Source organism: Python bivittatus, unplaced genomic scaffold (assembly GCF_059951505.1).
Source record: "Python bivittatus isolate LINGU-HERP-01145 unplaced genomic scaffold, Pbiv_v1 ctg000070_np1212, whole genome shotgun sequence".
NCBI lineage: Eukaryota > Metazoa > Chordata > Lepidosauria > Squamata > Pythonidae > Python > Python bivittatus.
Window position 1 is genome coordinate 41,036,974 of NW_028277034.1, and position 17,657 is coordinate 41,054,630.

General features: G+C 38.4%; 1 protein-coding gene across 1 annotated transcript; it reads left to right on the plus strand.

The window, feature by feature from the left end:
* The first annotated feature begins 2,559 nt into the window (after nt 1-2,559).
* On the plus strand, nt 2,560-14,406 carry LOC103066617 (alcohol dehydrogenase 1B-like). The gene is made up of 9 exons (XM_007436144.4): nt 2,560-2,683; nt 3,307-3,408; nt 6,446-6,584; nt 7,053-7,140; nt 7,237-7,456; nt 7,948-8,211; nt 9,492-9,627; nt 11,606-11,744; nt 14,195-14,406. The coding sequence occupies exons 1-9, from the start codon at nt 2,666-2,668 to the stop codon at nt 14,217-14,219; spliced, it is 1,131 nt and encodes a 376-aa protein (XP_007436206.1). The 5' UTR covers nt 2,560-2,665; the 3' UTR covers nt 14,220-14,406.
* Nucleotides 14,407-17,657: the final 3,251 nt, after the last annotated feature.

The following is a 17,657-nucleotide window of genomic DNA, read 5'->3' on the forward strand; positions in this document are numbered from 1 at the left end:
ATTGCAAGGATAGTGCCCTACAGTCATTTAATGAATCTAATGGTGAAGACCTTTAGATACAGAGAACGATGCATTTTTCTATGAAGCCCCCAGTCATTCTCTTTCTTTCTAAAAGCTGCACAGAAGAAACAAGGCATTTCTTCACAAGTGTTGTCTGGGTTTAATGTATTATTATTACTTGAGAACCCCTTCATGGATCACTGCCTTGTCGTGGCAAAGGGGCTTGCGTAACTTAGTGAAGCCATGAGCTATACCGTGCAGGGCCACCCAAGACAGACAGGTCATGACAGAGAGTTCTGACAAAATGTGGTCCACTGGAGAAGGAAATGGCAACCAACTCCAGTATCCTTGCCAAGAAAACCCCATGGACAGAAGGCTAAAAGATATGACGCTGGAAGATGAGCCCCTCAGGCTGGAAGGTGTCCAATATGCTACTGGGGAAGAGCGGAGGGCAATTCCAAGTAGCTCCAGAAAGAGTGAAGCGGCTGGGCCAAAGCCGAAAGGACGTTCAGCTGTGGATGTATCTGGAAGCGAAAAGAAGGTCCGATGCTGTAAAGAACAGTATTGTATAGGTACCTGGAATGTAAGATCTATGAACCAAGGCAAGCTGGATGTGGTCAAACATGAGATGACAAGATTGAACATCAACATCTTGGGAATCAGCAAATTGAAATGGATGGGAATGGGTGAATTTAATTCAGGTGACCATTATATCTACTACTGTGGGCAAGAAACCCTTAGAAGAAATGGAATAACACTCATAGTCAATAAGAGAGTGGGAAAGGCAGTAATGGGGTACAACCTCAAAAACGACAGAATGATCTCAGTGCGAATCCAAGGCAAACCATTCAACATCACAGTAATCCAAGTTTATGCCCCAACCACTGATTAAGCAAGCTGTACTGGTTGACTTCTTTTATTGCTGTTTTTCCTATAAGCTAGAATTGATTTTTGTGACCTCAGGCATTTGTTACTTGGATGGTTTGCTCTAATTATGTTGGTTTAATTCTTATATGCTGCCCAGAGCCATTGCTATGAGATGGGCAGCCATGTCAATTGTTTTCATAATAAACCAGAAAATAAATATACTGGAGTCTCATGACATACTGAATCATAAAATAAACACAAGGACTGGGTTTGTTGTAGTAATATGAACAATGTACTAAAGGTTCTTCCCTCTCTGTCTCAGTCTCCCAGCAAATCTTTTGCTGTCTATAGAATGCTGGAGAATAAAGGCGGTAAATTTTCAGTCTGTTTTTTTAAAAAAAACTTTTCTGCCACTAACATGCAAAAGTGCCCTTCTCAATAACCTTAAGGTAAGAATAAAATAACGGAAGTTAGCAATGATTTTCTAATAGCATGCCTCAAATGATTGAGGCTTAAAAGTAAGAGCCAGGATTTTAAACTGGGGCTGGAAACTTTTGGGATGTCAGGGCATCTGTAAAAATAAAATAAAACAACAAAACTAAAAACTAAAAAACTAGTGAGTGCAATTGTGATGGCCACTCTCCTTTCCTATATCATATGATAAACATTGCATTTTATGATCTCTTTACAGTTCCCACTTTTACAGCAATCATATAAGCCATTTTGACTGATGTGTTGTATATTGGATACAATGTACAACTTTGCTTTTCAGCACCTCTTTACAATTCCTACCTTTTACCCTGTCATTTCAGAGCAAAGGTTCAAAGGTATAACTTTTGGTCTCCACAGCAGCCAACCAGATACCCACTGAAACTCACAAAGGCAATGTATCCCCCAGTCTGCATTCCTCAGCAACTGGAATTCAGAGGCAAAGGGAAGGATTGAGAGTAACGTTCTGCTCTGAAAAATAACAAGGCAGAATCTAAATTCTCTTTGTAGGTCCATAAACCATAGATATTGCTTTCAAGCCTTCCAATTTGTGGCCAGCACTATTTTGGGGTCATTCCAGAGCTTAATTATGCACAGCATGAAGTGGTATTTACTTTGGTTTGCCCTGATACTCCTATGATTTAATTTTGTCAAATGATTCTGAGTTCTATGACTGGGAAAGAGGAAGATTTTCTTTTTGTTTTTTGTTTGCTTCCTATGCTCTCTCTCCACACCACGCATAATTTTATACAACTCAATAATACCTCAATAATCAATAATCACCATTTCTTCTAAACTAAAAAGCTCCATTGTCATAACATATTCTCAAAGTGAAGTTGCTACAGCTCTTCAATCAGCATCTTTTATGGTTCTATGATGTTTTTTTTTTAAAGTCAAGAACCAGAAAGTACACAGTCTTTCATCTGTAATCATACCAGATTGGCAGATTGCTTTCTGTTCTTTTCCTTGAGATTGTCGATGCCAATCTTTTTCACAGCTGCCAGTGCTAGTTGATGTTTCTTGGATTTATGTAACACAACCCTTTGAAGCATTCCTCATCCAGTTAACACATCTGCACTAAAGCTAAAAATCCCTGGTGACCTATGAGCCTATCCCTAATTGTCTGATGTTACGAAACAAGTTGAAACTAGTTGAAGTAGGGGAGTGGCTAAGTTTGTTTGGGTGGGGCTGGGGAAGTACTACAGTTAGCTAAAAGGCAAGTAAAGGCAACCACTATTTTGAAGGCACACTGTTGTGCAGCTAGCAGAATAGCCTAGAAGAGGTGAAGTCTGTTACAAAATCAAGGACTATGAGCACTGCAGGGAAAGTAAGTAGACTATTCTGATGTTGATTATTCGTTCCTGAGATATACAGCAGCATGGGGTTGTTTGCACTGTGGCTGGCAAATAAAGAATTGTCTGAGGCTGATCCAAAAGTTTTCCTGTGATCCTCCACTCACCCCTGGCACTTTTTTTTTTTCAATAGCACTCTGATAAACTATTAGTGCATTTAAAACAATCCATAATTCCAAAATTCATTAGGTCCATACCACAGACTAGAGGTGGGTTGGAGATGGGGTTCTATTCAAGAAACATGAATCTCACATGGCCATTTACTTTTGGGGCACTTGGGCACAATCCTGGCTTTTCTTTTTAGAGTAAATCAATTTCATTCCTCTTAAATAAGAAACGTTTCAATGGCTTGGCCAACACATGCAACAGGAAAGAAGTGGAGAAGCTCCAAAATGTTAGCATAGATTATTCTGTGCCATAACTGACTGTAGGGAAAGGGGTTGTTAGAGCAGGAACTTGGCTGGTCAAAACCGGGCACAACAGCAGGAAGGAAGATACATGGGATGCCAGAAGAGTAGGCCTTCCTATAAATGCCTGAGGAATTAATGAATGAATATCTTCTTTTAGAATAAACCATTTCTCGCTTCCATTTTCTTAGGTTATCAAATGCAAAGCAGCAGTAATCTGGGAACCTAAGGAACCATTTAGCATTGTGGAAATAGAAGTAGCTCCACCAAAAGCACATGAAGTTCGCATCAAGGTAAAAGGAATAAAGCAAAACCTATATTAATGCAAATGGTTTTTTTTTATGCACAGTCATCTCAAAGGGAATATGTGGAGCTCTACCACATGGAATGATTTCTTCATTCTTGCAGTGGAGAGGGGGGAGGCTTGGAAGCAAAGAGGGACAGAGAGAGTCCATTAAGAATTGCCTTGGAAACACAGTTCTTCAGGAACTCTACACACAGAATACTGGACACTGTCCATCTGGAAGAGAGACTGACATCCTGTGAAAATCCAAGTCCAAACAGAAAGCTTTTCTAATTTCCCTAAAATACCATCAGGCATGACCAAAAGCTATGATACACTTCATTTATTTAAAGAACAGAACTTGTGCTCTTCCTAGTAACATAGCATCATATGAATCTTCCAATAGAATTCTGCTCATTTTTAGATCACCTTCAGTGCAACCAAATCTAGGATCCAATATGAATATATACATGACAAATGTCTAGATTCATACTCCATAGTCCTTGATTTTTGGGGCAAAGCTTATGCAAGATTTTTAGGCATACAGTATCTGCACCACAGACTTAAAATGATTCCACTATAATTCCCTCTCTCTGCAGACTTGGACTTTTTTAGATTTTTTTTATCCTACCCTTATTATTTTTTTTATAAATAACTCAAGGTGGCAAACATACTATTACTCCTTCCTCCTCCAACCCTATGAGGTGAGTTGGGCTGAGAGAGTGATTGGCTCTCCCAGTCACCCAGCTGGCTGTCATGCCTAAGGTGGGGCTAGAACTCAGTCTCCTGGTTTCTAGCCTGGTGCTTTAATCATAGTGATCCAGCAATATCTAGGATTTTTTTCCCCAGAACCTTGCTAAACAATCATTTTGGGGAATAAGGAAGCCCTGGCAATGGATAGATCTGGTTTCAGGTTTGGGAAAGTCTTGGGCGAGCAGTTGTCAACTTAGTCCCACCCACTGAGGCCACAGCATATGAGGCCACAACACTAGTAAGATGTAGCCTCACAGACTCAGTTTACAAGGTAGAGGAAGTCCAAACACCCTTGCTTATTGTGATACAAACCCAAATCCAGTTGGGAAGATGATGGTGCCATAAAAATTTTACCATCCTGCCTCTAAACGTCTGATGTGGAGCCAATAGAATTAATATGGGTGATCTGGTGGGAGCTGGTGAGTTCAAATGTGTAAGCAGTTACCTGGTGAAAGAAATGGTGTGATCCGCTGCTGCTGCACTATATGCCACATGTTGGCTGATTGGATAGCTAAACCACACAGGCTTGCAAGGGGTGTATTCCTTTATAGTTGCAGATCCATATTGTCATGCTAGGGAGGATATACCCTGGAGCCTGTTTCATATGTGGAGCACTATGTGGACAGTGTTATTCCCAGGGAAATAGGTGCTGTGTTTCAAAGCACAAACCAGTTCATAACATAAGTGCCAGATAGTGCAGATCTGCAGAAAAATAAAGTTAATGTCTCACTTTCAGGCTAGCAGGCTCTTCTTCTCCCCCACCCCCTACCATTTGCACTCAGACACCAAAGACTACAAATTTCCTTTGACACTACCTATTCTTTAGTGAATGTCACACCAAATCTAATCAAAGGACCAGATCAAATAACTTTCATAATCTTTTCTAAGAGGTTTAACAATATAGATAGAAAATCCCATGCCTTCTAGCGTGCAGTTTCTCCTAGCAGCTTCCCCAAAGTGAAGCAGCGACTACTTCCATTTCGAAACACATTATGCTCAATAATGCAGGGAAAACACAGTGGAAATGGATTTTTGAATGGAAAAAAAGCATCAGGAGAGTGGACTGAAGTTTGCATCAGGTGTTTTATGAGTGAGGCTGTGGTCACACTGATGCAATATACAGTAACAGATCTGCCCTTAAAATTATTTTAATATGCTATAGAATCACAGAATTGAGAGGGGCCATTATGGAACTCAAATCCAATTCCTGAATCGGGAAAAAATCCAAATCAAAGTGTGCTTGACAAATGGTCTAGCCTCTGTTAGGACACATCAAGCAGACGAGGGCTTGCCATCTCTCTAGATATTCATTCTACTAACAAACTGTTGTTTTTCTTGACATTCAGTATGCCTTCTTGTAACTTAAATTCATTCTTTTGTGTCCTGCATTCTATGGTGATAGAGAACAGGCCTTGTCTTTTGTGTAATATCTTTTCGATTATTTGAAAAGTGCTATTATAAGTCCCCCTGGGTCTCCTTTTCTCAAAGTTAAACGTTTCTAGTTCCCTTGACTTCTCTTCATAGGATTTGGTTCATTATTCCTTTGCCATCCACACTGATCCATTTTAATTAGGAAACACTGATGAGCACCCTTTGAGTATGATTTTTAAGCCAGTTATGTATTTATTTGCCATGTCACCTGGTATCTCCTCAACTAGCTTATCAGTGGACCTTCTTGAAGGCAGAAACTCTTAGCAGATAATACAGCAACTGGAATATGAACTGATGCCAATTATTGAGAAAATATTTTGTCCTTATTCAAAGACTCAACTTGCTAGGCTACTTGCAATGTCTTAAATAGCTTGGACCTCAGCCACTTCTTAAATAATGACTACTACAAGATCTGCCTGGTCCTATATTGTAGACACCTGCTGATGTCCTCTTCCAGGTGTCTCTGTTGTGTGAGTTGATATACATGTGACAGGATATTTATGTGTCATATCCCTGGAAATTTGTCACCAAGGAGGCTCACCTAGGCTGATCATCATTTTTCATGCTAGTCAAAGGTGCCGAGTAAGGATAATTTTTGAAAAAATTATTCCACTTTTTAAAATGAATGACGTTTTAGAAGTGATTCTTGTAATATTTAAATACTTTCAATAATTGCTTTTTAACTTTTTAATTGGTTTTTAATTTTGACTGCATTTTTCTATTGGAATGTTGTTGATTTTAATAAATGTATTTATAGCTCTGCCTGAAAATTGAGGTTCAGGGATAGTACAGAGAAATCACATACTATAATGTGAAGCCTAAAATAATCTACTCCAGTGAGTCATATTCTGCCTTTATTCTAGATTTTGGCTTCTGGAATTTGTCGTTCAGACGATCACGTTCTAAATGGCGCATTAAAGTCAAAGTTCCCTATTATTCTTGGTCATGAAGCAGTTGGTGTTGTTGAGAGTGTTGGGGAAGGTGTTACCAGTATGAAACCAGGTATGGAAATTCAGAGGTAGAAGTGCAAAACTTCTCAGTAAGGGTAAAATCAGTAGGGTAGCCAACCACCAGAAATTAAAAATGATGTAGGAGTTTTAAGTTCAGAAAGTCAGGAGTTTGTGCAACTGGAATTCTGAATAAAAACACTAGAAATTGGTTAGTTGGTGGTAGGGAGACTCCACACCACAATAACTTCCCTACATTAAACTACAAGCATTATTGTTCTTTCCAGAACTAACTAGAAAGAACATTTGCTATTAATTCAGCTCCTATGAGAAGCTACTAAACATTAACCCTGTGTCTATCACATGCTCATAACTTGCATTGTTTAAATACCAAAATCTGAAGGTAGCAAACTTAAACTGGAAGTCAACTGATTTTTTTGCTGGTGAATCCTGCCAACGATTGTGGTACTAACCTATCTGGAAACTTCAGGCCTGTTGATAGTGATCTTTTTCTAATTCTCAGGAGACAAAGTCATCCCAATTTTTATCCCCCAATGTGGCAAATGCAGCACTTGTTTGCATCCTACAGGCAACCTATGCAAGAAGCATGAGTGAGTTTGTTCTTACTTGTAGCACTACTGTAATCTTTCTTGTCTTGCATGAAAACCATGATCAATAACTCCAATTTCCCCTCCCATATTTTTAAGCCTTCACTCAGGGACTGGATTAATGGAAGATGGCACCAGTAGGTTCACGTACAAAGGAAAACCACTGTACAACTTTGTCAGTACCAGCACTTTCACAGAATACACTGTGATACATGAGGATTCGGTTGCCAAAATTGATGCTGCAGCTCCTCCTGAGAAAGTGTGTCTTATTGGCTGTGGATTTTCTACCGGCTATGGAAGTGCCATAAATGCTGCAAAGGTAAGCATCACCTGCATATGTTCTGATATATCCATGTTCTTGGACATGTCACTTATGAAACTATAATGCCATAACGCTGCTCATGATGGTTTGATTTCATTTAATTCCATGATGGAATTAGGTATTTTTAGAAAATACAAGTGTTGGTGGCTATACACCAGTGTTTGGTTTAAAAGTGTATACATCTGCCAGGATTTTAAAAAGGAGAAAGTTGAAAGGTCGTAGAGATCATTTTGGGGAGATTAGAGGTATTGATGGAAAACAATTTCTTCAGTTAGCCTTGTGGAAATAGATATTTGTGACTGGTCACATGTCCTATAGCAGCCATTCTAGGAATGTACAATTCTGTCCATGGTATCCCTTTTGTGATAACACCCATGAGATGCTCCTAAAATTCCAAGTCTGTCTTTGGACCCAAAGAGGTTCATTAACACTGCACTGAAGTTAGTACATAACCATAATGCTCTGTTTTTATTTTTATGCTAACAAAGGTGCAACCTGGTTCTACCTGTGCCATTTTTGGCCTTGGAGGAGTTGGTCTCTCAGTAGTCATGGGCTGTAAGGCAGCTGGAGCTTCCCGCATCATTGGAGTTGACATCAACAAGGATAAATTCCCCAAGGCTAAAGAAATTGGAGCCACAGAGTGTATCAACCCCTTGGATTTCAAGAAGCCCATCAATGAAGTGCTCTTTGACTTGACCGGGGGTGAAGGAGTAGACTATTCCTTTGAAGTGATTGGGCACCCTGAAACCATGGTATGTGCATGAAGGTAGTATTACAGTGGAAGAGCTAAGAGGGCATGAGGGAAAGACCTATTTTTTACTAAAAGCCAAACTTTCTTTGGGGGTTATTCCATTGCAGTAAGGACTGTAGGGTATTAAAGAACAAAATGCACCAGGGATTTAATCTGGGGACTCCAGAAATAGGGCCTGGTTACTCTATTTTTATGTCAATGGGTGGTTGCAGGGAAAAGAAACAGCTTGCTGTACTTCTGCATCCCATTACAGATGGCCACAGCATGTTCTGCAGCTTTCAATTTGGTAAAGGGGTCACGTGAATAGGAGACCCAGTTTGGTTTAGTGGTTAAGGCACCAGAGCAAACACAGGAGACTGTGAGTTCATACCTTAGGCATGAAGCCAGCTGAGTGACCTTGGGCCAGTCACTCTCTCTCAGCCGTAAGAAAAAGGCAATGGCAAACCACTTTGGAAAACCTTGCCATGAAAACTGCAGGGGTTGTCCGGCCAGTCACCAGGAATCAAAACTAACTTGAAGTTAGTGCACACACACACACATACACACATGACTAGACAAACCAGTAGGATCTCGTTTTATGTTATACAAAGCTTGTCTTTATTCTTTAGAGATTTTGTCTGATTCGGCATTTAGCAAAAGGGTTGACAGATTTTGTTTACATGTGCCAAGTCATCTGCAACATCGTACATGTTGATGTTGCTGAACCCAGCAGTTTTTTTTTTTAATTTAAAAAAAAAATTAAATCTTGTGAGATCATCAAATTCTCACCTGAGATCTCAGGGTGAGATCACCAAAATTTTGCAAGATTTTAATGATTTCATGAAATTTTAGCTTTGGGGGGTGAATTACTGCTGGCACTTTTAATGTTCTAGGACAAAATAAAGTAAGTAAAGTTAGCAAGAGGTCTTAGAAGGATTCTAAGGGAATAGATCCTTTTCATGGAAATGACCAAGAATTTTCTTGTTCCATCCATTAGTCAAGAGAGGAGTGGATGTAAGTCAAATTAACTCAAAGAAGTTCACAAATGGGAAGTTTCACATCCCTGCCACCACACTCAGCATTTGGCTGTTAAAAGAGGATGGAAAATTTTCCTTCTGTGGATTACTTTATAATAACCTATAATAGGATGGTGTTGCCACCACAGACCATTTGAGGAGATGTTATTGACACGTTTGGGACAATAAAATCCTAAGAGAAAGATCAATGAAAGAAGAATTGTGGTGGGTGTGCCAGATGTTGTCTTTGACTTGATTCAAGTATATGACTTTGGATTGACTTCAGCTGGCTGCTTTGGCTTCCTGCCAAATAAACTATGGAAAATGCTACATTGTGGGAGTGCCTCCTACGGAGTCTAAGATTACTTTTTCTCCAGCACTTCTCTTCTCAGGCCGCACTTGGAAAGGAATTCTATTTGGAGGTAAGTCCCTGCTGCAAACTGTATATTAATTGGCTACTAATATATTCTGTCTCTCTCTCTTGTACCCTACATTATGGAAAGCTCAATATTACCAGTATAATATGACCCGTTGTGGTAGATAGGTGATGGGGATCAAGAGCAACTTAGCTTACAAATTGTCAATGATCTCAACACCAGTGCAGTGTATCCTGTGTGTCATCTTTCCCCAATCACTTACTCTTCAATTTCTGTCATCCCCAAGTCTATGGTCACATTTGAAGCAATGGTAGTTGTATTTCAACATAGCTAGAGAGCACCAGATGAGAAAGATGCTCACCCATACATTGCATCTAATGTTCTGTCATCAGTTATACTGGATCTAGATATTGTGATTTGTTTTGAACCTTTTGTTTGCAATCACTGGAATCTTGACTGACTCCTATTGCTTAAAAGTAATAATATGGTTTCCTATCATTTTGAGGCAAGAGACACACAAAAGCTGTAAAATAGATTCAACATGCTTTAAGAAATAAATACAATTATTAAACTTTCTCCCCACCCCAAAATAAATCTGGAGGGAAAAAATTAAAATCCCATCTATGTGAACCTATATTACACATCCCATCCATTATGCATTACTGACCTACCACAGCAATCTCACCTCATCCCAAAATGTTAGGTGTAGCATCTTGCTGCCAAAAGATTGTCCCACTCTTTACTTTATCTTCTGTCACTGATCATAGAATCAGATGTAGTTCTGCTATTACCCGCAAGCCCAATTGCTCCTCAGGAAATGTTAAAGGACAGCTGTTGTCATTTCTCTTACACATTCACTGCACAGCTGGAGGACACCCAACAACCATTTGACTGCTGCTTCCCCTGAAACTAGTTATTAAAAAGGACCACCAAAGTCCAAATGCAATAGCAAATTCTGAAAATGATTATGTTCAAATAAAACAGGATTCAGAAACTTTACCAGAATTTCAGTATGTCTTGATATGAATTGGAATATTTGACTGCTTCAATGGTGTTTTTTAAAACTTAAAAGCAGCAGTAGCTGGAGAAGAACATATTAAATCAAGTAGAGGAGTTGCTGGAAGAAGTGTTTAAACACTTCACAGTAGAATTTTCCTGATTTTCTAATGTTGCCATCTTTCAAGATATTATTGCCGCAGGGAAAAAAATATTAATCCTGTTATATTTTTTTTTAAATCTTCCTGAGAAGGTAACACTAGTTGCAGAGGGAATGGGTGTTGAGTCTGGGGAAACAACCCAATTGCCCCTCCTGTAGGTTTAATTTCTTTTTCAACATTCAGAGCTCCAATGATTCATCTCCTGCATTGTATAAATGCGAATTGTACTGAGAGGCAGAGAGATATCCATAAGTAATAGAATTAGAGTTGTCAAACTCTGTATGCAACCACACTGTTGGTCTAGTGGTACTTCTATTTACTTATTTATATCAGCCTTCCCCAATTTGATATCCTCCAGATAGGCTACACTAATTCCAACATTTCTCATACAATGTGGCCTTTAAAGTCCAACACTCATGGAGGGCACCAGGTTAAAGAAGGTTTATTTACAATGATGGCCTAGTAATCTTTACAAAGGACAGATATGGTAATACTGTAGGTCCCCTAATACTTTCCTCAGTGCATGGAAACAAATCTTGAGGCAAAGGCTCCATAATGGGCTAGCCTCTTCCTCCTTGCCCTCTGAGGGCTAGGATTTCAACGATGGGACATAGGTAGGACCATCAAAATTTGAACAGGGAGTCCAGAGATTTTCCAATGCAGAAAATGTCTGTAATTTATATAGCAAATTCCTCAGTTGACAGTAAACTCTCAACTCTGGGAACAGCAGATCAACTGATATTATATGACATCCAGTCCAATCTTGTTAAGAGTCATTACGTCAAGAAAAGCTATAGAAGTGTTTTCCCTTAACGGCCTTGTAAAATTTATGCAATATCTTTAACTATGTATTTTGTTACTTTCAGAATGGAAAAGTAAAGATTCTGTTCCTAAGCTGGTTTCGGATTTCATGAAGAAAAAGTTTACCCTAGATCCATTAATTACTCACAATTTACCTTTTGATAAAATCAATGAAGGCTTTGATTTGCTTCACTCAGGAAAATGGTAAACTTTCCTTTTTTAAAAATAATTTTTGTTCTCCCAGCTTAAAATGAACAAGTATGGACCAGAAGATGATGAACTACATTGAGTGCTTCCATTACATAATTAAAAGACAAAATCCATAATGAGGAATTACTTCTATTTTGCCAACAGAAGCTTTGCAAAATAGCTACATGCTTTGAGTTTCAGGCAAGATGACTAAACCCCAGAAAGAAGAAAACTCTGGGACTGGGAGTAAAATATATTGCTATTCCTAACCTAGAGAGAGACAGTTTGGTGTAGTGGTTAAGGCATCAGGCTAGAAACCAGGACATTGTGAGTTCTACAGTAGTGTCACTTTAGCCACAAAGCTAGCTGGGTGACCTTGGGCCAGTCCCTCTCTCTCAGCCCTAGGAAGCAGGCAATGGCAAACTATTTCAAAAATCTTGCCGAGAAAACCGCAGAGACTTGTCTAGGCAATCACCAGGAGTCAAGATTGCCTCAAAGGCACTAAATAAAATAAAATTAAAATTCCTAAATTGTGTTTGCAGCAAACTATATTCTTAGATGGACTGAAGACATCACCAGATATGGCAATAATATGGTAGAAGCACCAGTAAAAACAAACTGACCTTTAAGACTTTTAGAGCAGCTAAAACTAATTAGGTAGTCCTACTTTGCTGAGTTAGATTGCACCAAGCACTTTTCCAACTGTTTGCTAGGAATTAAAAACCAGAAGATGATGTTTGGACTTCCATTAATCTCCTGAAGGATTCCTAAACATTTAAGTTACAGAGTAGGATGGGATACATTTCTTGGGAATGCTTACAGAGTTTTCAATGTTTTTATCAATCCTACCCTATTCCCAAAAATCTTGAGGAGACATGGACCAACAGCAGTTATATAAGCCAGAAGAGATGCCTGTAATGTACACAGAAACTTTTGCTGTTGTTGTTTTTGAAGGGGGATAAAACATGAATTTAACCATAAGTCTACTTTTTTGTAAAACAGCCCAACAGCAATGTCTGCATTCTAATTTAGAATGTTGCATGATTTACAAATAGAGACAAAGTTGGAAAGAGCATACGGGGGGAGGTAGGATTAAAAACTAGCTAAAAGTCTGGGGGGGAAATACACTGTAATAAAATACTTATAAAGCAAATACAGTAGTCATAAAGCAAATACAGTAGTCATTCACAAAGAAGCCAGAACAGGTTTGGTCAATCCCTTTAGACAGAAAATGAATAGAAACTGAAATTGATGTCATTTTAATTAATGTTGTGAATAGTTTATCTGGATTTTCCTCTTTGCAGTACATAGATCTTGATAGTCAGGTTCTTGTGACTGCAATAATACATAAGCAGAACTGAACTGTGTGCTTTCCTCCCCCCCCCCTTTTTTTTAAATAAGCTTTATCTTTTCAGGAATTTGTATCATTCCTTAAAGGCTGGGGTTTCTTTTTTGTTCCTCTTGAAATTATGTACACTATTTGGTTATTTTCTATTGCTATGGCTGGAATAGCAATGGAATGCATGCAACACAGATTTTACTTGCATTATTCAACTGAATATTCACCCAAGTTTGAATAAAGTGTCTCCCTGCATCACAGTAAATTGGGGTTAAAAATCTAAAAACACCAGTTTACTCCTCACTTCATCTTCAGTGTTAACAGAAATTGGAGAAAATACTACTAACTTTACTTTCTTGTGCAGGTGGGATACATGTAAAAAAAGGGGGATCGTGTGGTTGCAGCTGCATCTTGAATTTTTAACTCCTCTCCAGACACCCCCATTTCTTGTAGAAGCTAGATTAAGGCTAAAGTTTTCAAATGTTTTAGCCAATTTATGCCGAAAATTTTAATTCTGTTGCAGCTATTGCCATTTTTAATTGTATTTGTATATTTTAATATATAAACTATTCTGAGAACTTTGGCTAAAGATTGCAGATCAATGAATAGTGTGTATTTCTGTTGATCACTAATGAACAAAGGCAGCAATAAGGTAGTAATAAACTGAAATCAATGCTGATACTTATCTTAAAAAATATCATAGAAAAGACTGATGCTTCTGCATATTTATGTGACCATTTGCACCCCCAAGTTATTTGTTCCTTACACTTTGTACTGGGAGGCTGTAGCTGTTTTTAGGGTTGTCTTTTATGTTTTGCAAAGAAAAGTGGGGTGGAGTGCCTCATCCAAAAAAGAGAATACAGATTTACATATGTTGTTAATTCTTCCACTGAAATAATGGCATATTATAAAGGTTTAATTTTGGCAGAATTAGTCCATTTCCACTTGTTGTTTTTCCCTCCCTTCAATCTGCCTTGTAAAATTCTTACAATATTAATTTATTGATAAAAATAGTCATTAATAGATTATTATCATTGGGCTTACTTAAAGTCTGAATACAACTTCTTAAGTTTGCTAAGAAAAGAATTCACCACATTTAAATATAAACTGTTTTCTGATGTTTCAGTATCCGCTGCGTCCTGTTATTTTAAAGTCTCTGGTTCTGAAGAAAAATAGAAAACCATCATCTTTGTCTTCTGAATTCTACAGGATCAATACATTATGCAGGATGTATACTTCAATAAGTCAATCAACAGAAAACAGAATTTATTCCTTTTCTTTCTACCTCTTTTCTCACCATTCTGATTAGGCAAAATAAAGTTATAAACACGTTCAACATTCCTGCGTTTGGTATCTTTCAGTATTTTGTCAGCTATCTCTCTCTGAACCAAATCCTTGAGATTTTTGTTCGTCTGACAAATAAGTACAAGTTACTTACTTGTATATATATGTTCATCCTGCCTGTGTATATGTACACCAGTCAGAGACTGCATTCTGAAAAAAGGGGTGGGCCAGGAAGAAAAATTAAGATCAATTCAATTAATAACTATTGATTAAAATTACTTGCCTCTAAAATAAGAGGTGATTTACAAAATTAATTGTGTGCATATGCGCTCATAAGCTTTTCTCTCACAAATTATTTTCACAACACAGACCAGTGTTTCTCCACCTTGGCCACTTGAAGATGGCTGACTGGGGAATTCTGGGAGTTGAAGTCCACACATCTTCAAGTGGTTAAGATTGGGAAACACTGACATAGACAAATAGAAAAATGCAAAGCCAGCAAGGATAATCTCTAACTCTGTAGCAATCCACAGGTTCAGTGGCTCTTATTGCTAGTGAAATAGATCTAGGCCGCTGTTTGGTTGGAGCTGAAGTTGTAACTCATCTTATTGGACCTAAACTAGGGTAAAAACTAAAGGAGAGATTATTGGGGTAATACGCTGTATTTTTCATTCTGTTTGCAAATATGAAATAAGTTCAGAGAGATGTTTCTGTTGGGCTTCAGGCCCAAGGAAACCCATGCACGTTTATTCTTCCTTAAGTCTCATCAGTAGGTCCCACTTAAGTATGTTCAGGACTTCTAGTTCTGTTGTCTCATTCTCCTCTCATTTCCCTCTTGCCCCTGCCATTTATAGATAAATACGTGGGAGAAAATACTCATCTTCTTTTTGGTTAAATGCAATAAATAAGCAAATGAATAAATATACCAGTCGCTAGATAATATAGGCAGTATCAGTAATCTGCAACAACTACTGCCAGTCTAGAAGCATAAATTTATTATATCACCATTTCTGTGCTTCTAATTTTTTTCACTTTTTGGAGTGGCAGGATGGAATTTATGTTTTTACAAATTTATCTTTTGTTACAACATTATCTTTTGTAATATATAATGTTGTGGGATTAGAATATCCTTTCAAGTATAAGCAAATGTTATCTAATTCTCCCAAATCATTTTGTAGCTGGATGTACAACAGGGGTGTTTTTAAAAACCACAATCAAAATCTGATCCCTTTTTTGCATGCATTGCAGTGTTTATAAAAAGAGGGGGGAGGATGACGCTTCAATTGCAGAATTACATCTGCCATATTGGCTTTTTTGATCCCCTACCTACCATGGAGCTTCTGATGTGGAATCATTTGCACCCCTGCAGATGAAATAATGCAGAGAAAATCATGAGTGAATCAGACCTTTCCTTTCATCTGATCAGTAGGAAAAGGCAAGAATGCCATTCAGCCAGCGCCCTGTCCCAAACTCTTATAACTCCTGGGAAAACAAACATTACCCCATTCTCCGTTCAAAAAAAGGACATAAATTGTTACTTCCCCTGACACATCTCTTGTTTCCATTGAAACTTGCAGAAGCAATTGCTTTAAAAGAAACTCAAGCAGCAGCTTGGTGGGAACTCTTGCCAATTTCACCCCAGTTCTCTTTGCCTGGGCTACTGTGCAAGTTACAAATAATGAATTTCGTTAATTTTAATTTCTTTTAGACATTTTTATATTTCTGTATTACACTTAGATGAACCTGTTATCTTAGAGTGAACCTGTGACCTTGACTTTCTATACTGATACTACAACACTGGGCTGAGATATTGATTAACATTACTAATAGGAGCATATTTTGACCTCTAACGTAAGTCTGGTTGAGCAGTTGGAATTAATAATCATTACTGCATGTTGTTTAATGGAAAACTAGTAAGTTGTGTTGTGTTGAAGGTTTAATGGAATGGGGGGGGGGGTTGGAATAAAGAAACATTATGCAGGCCCCAGAAATGACTTTATCTAGTTGCTAAGAACAAAGTGAAAAGATAGGCTGTGAACCTTGTTAACACATGCTTTCCCTCTGAAATTGACAAGGTTTACCAGTTAAAGCTGGGAGGAGCGAAAAGCGAAAGTAAACAGTGAAATCTCCCTGGAGCAGGAACAGGCTCCCCTTGCTCTGCTAACAAGTGAGAGAGATAAGAAACCAACTAGCTCATATTTCCCTTAGCAACAACCAGTGCCCACCCTCTGGGCATTAGTACCTACTGTTTTAGGAGTGTTTTAACTATGTATATTGATGAAATTGTGTTAACCTATGGTGTCATGATCTTCTGATTGTAGCTGTTTAAAAACCCAACGATTTGCATGGAGCGCTGCGCTTGCCTTGAAAGCTAATTTGCAAGTGCCCTTTACTCTGCAGAATAAAGCTATTAAAAAGAGATTTCTGCCTTGCCTGTCTGATTGAACTCAGCTTTTCTCTGGGCCAACAGGTTGATGTGTTCTGTTTATGCTTCTGCGGCTTTCCTATGTTTCCTGTAGCATAACTCCCACAGGAAGTAGGGAAAGAAAAAAGTGAAAATTCTGGATAATGTCAGCAGTAAGGGCACAGGTGGAAAGAGCATAAACCTGTTCAAATTCTTGCTTTGAAAAGCAACTACTGAGAAATGCACCGTCTTCTCAGCCTACCATGAAGACCCAAACATTGGAACATTGCTGAAGAAAGCCAATCCCAAGATAAACTGAGTAATAAGGATCATCTCTGAAGTACCAGAACTGAAAAAGTGACGACGGACAGAGCATCAAAACCAAAAGACTCTGAAGGCAATGAGGGCTTTGAGGATTTTAAAACTGCTGCATTTCCACTTGTCTGGCAGAGGAAATTTATTTCCTCACACCTGCTCTACCCTCTAAACTGGAAGCCCAGCTCTTCTTTTCCTACTTCATTTATTGCTTTTTCTATCCTTCCAGACAAGGCTCCAGAATGACAGCTATAGAGCCACTGTAATTCACTTCAGTAGTAACAGGGCAGTGTAACCACATATTCTTGCTATTAAAGCATCATAACCTATTCCTCTACCATTTTCATATTGTTCTTAGCTCTCAAATTCATTACCAAATGGATCAGAAATTATGTTTAGAATGTTTGTGACAACTAATCCTTAGTCCATGGTGCCAAAAGACAGGGCTTCCAATTCCACAAAATATATCCTTTGGAGCATCTTTTAAGTTCTCGTATTGGCTGATCTTATGCCAGAAAAGAGAAAAGTAGCTTGGAAGCACAATAATTTCTATAAAATAATAGCATGTAATCATTTCTGCATTGCA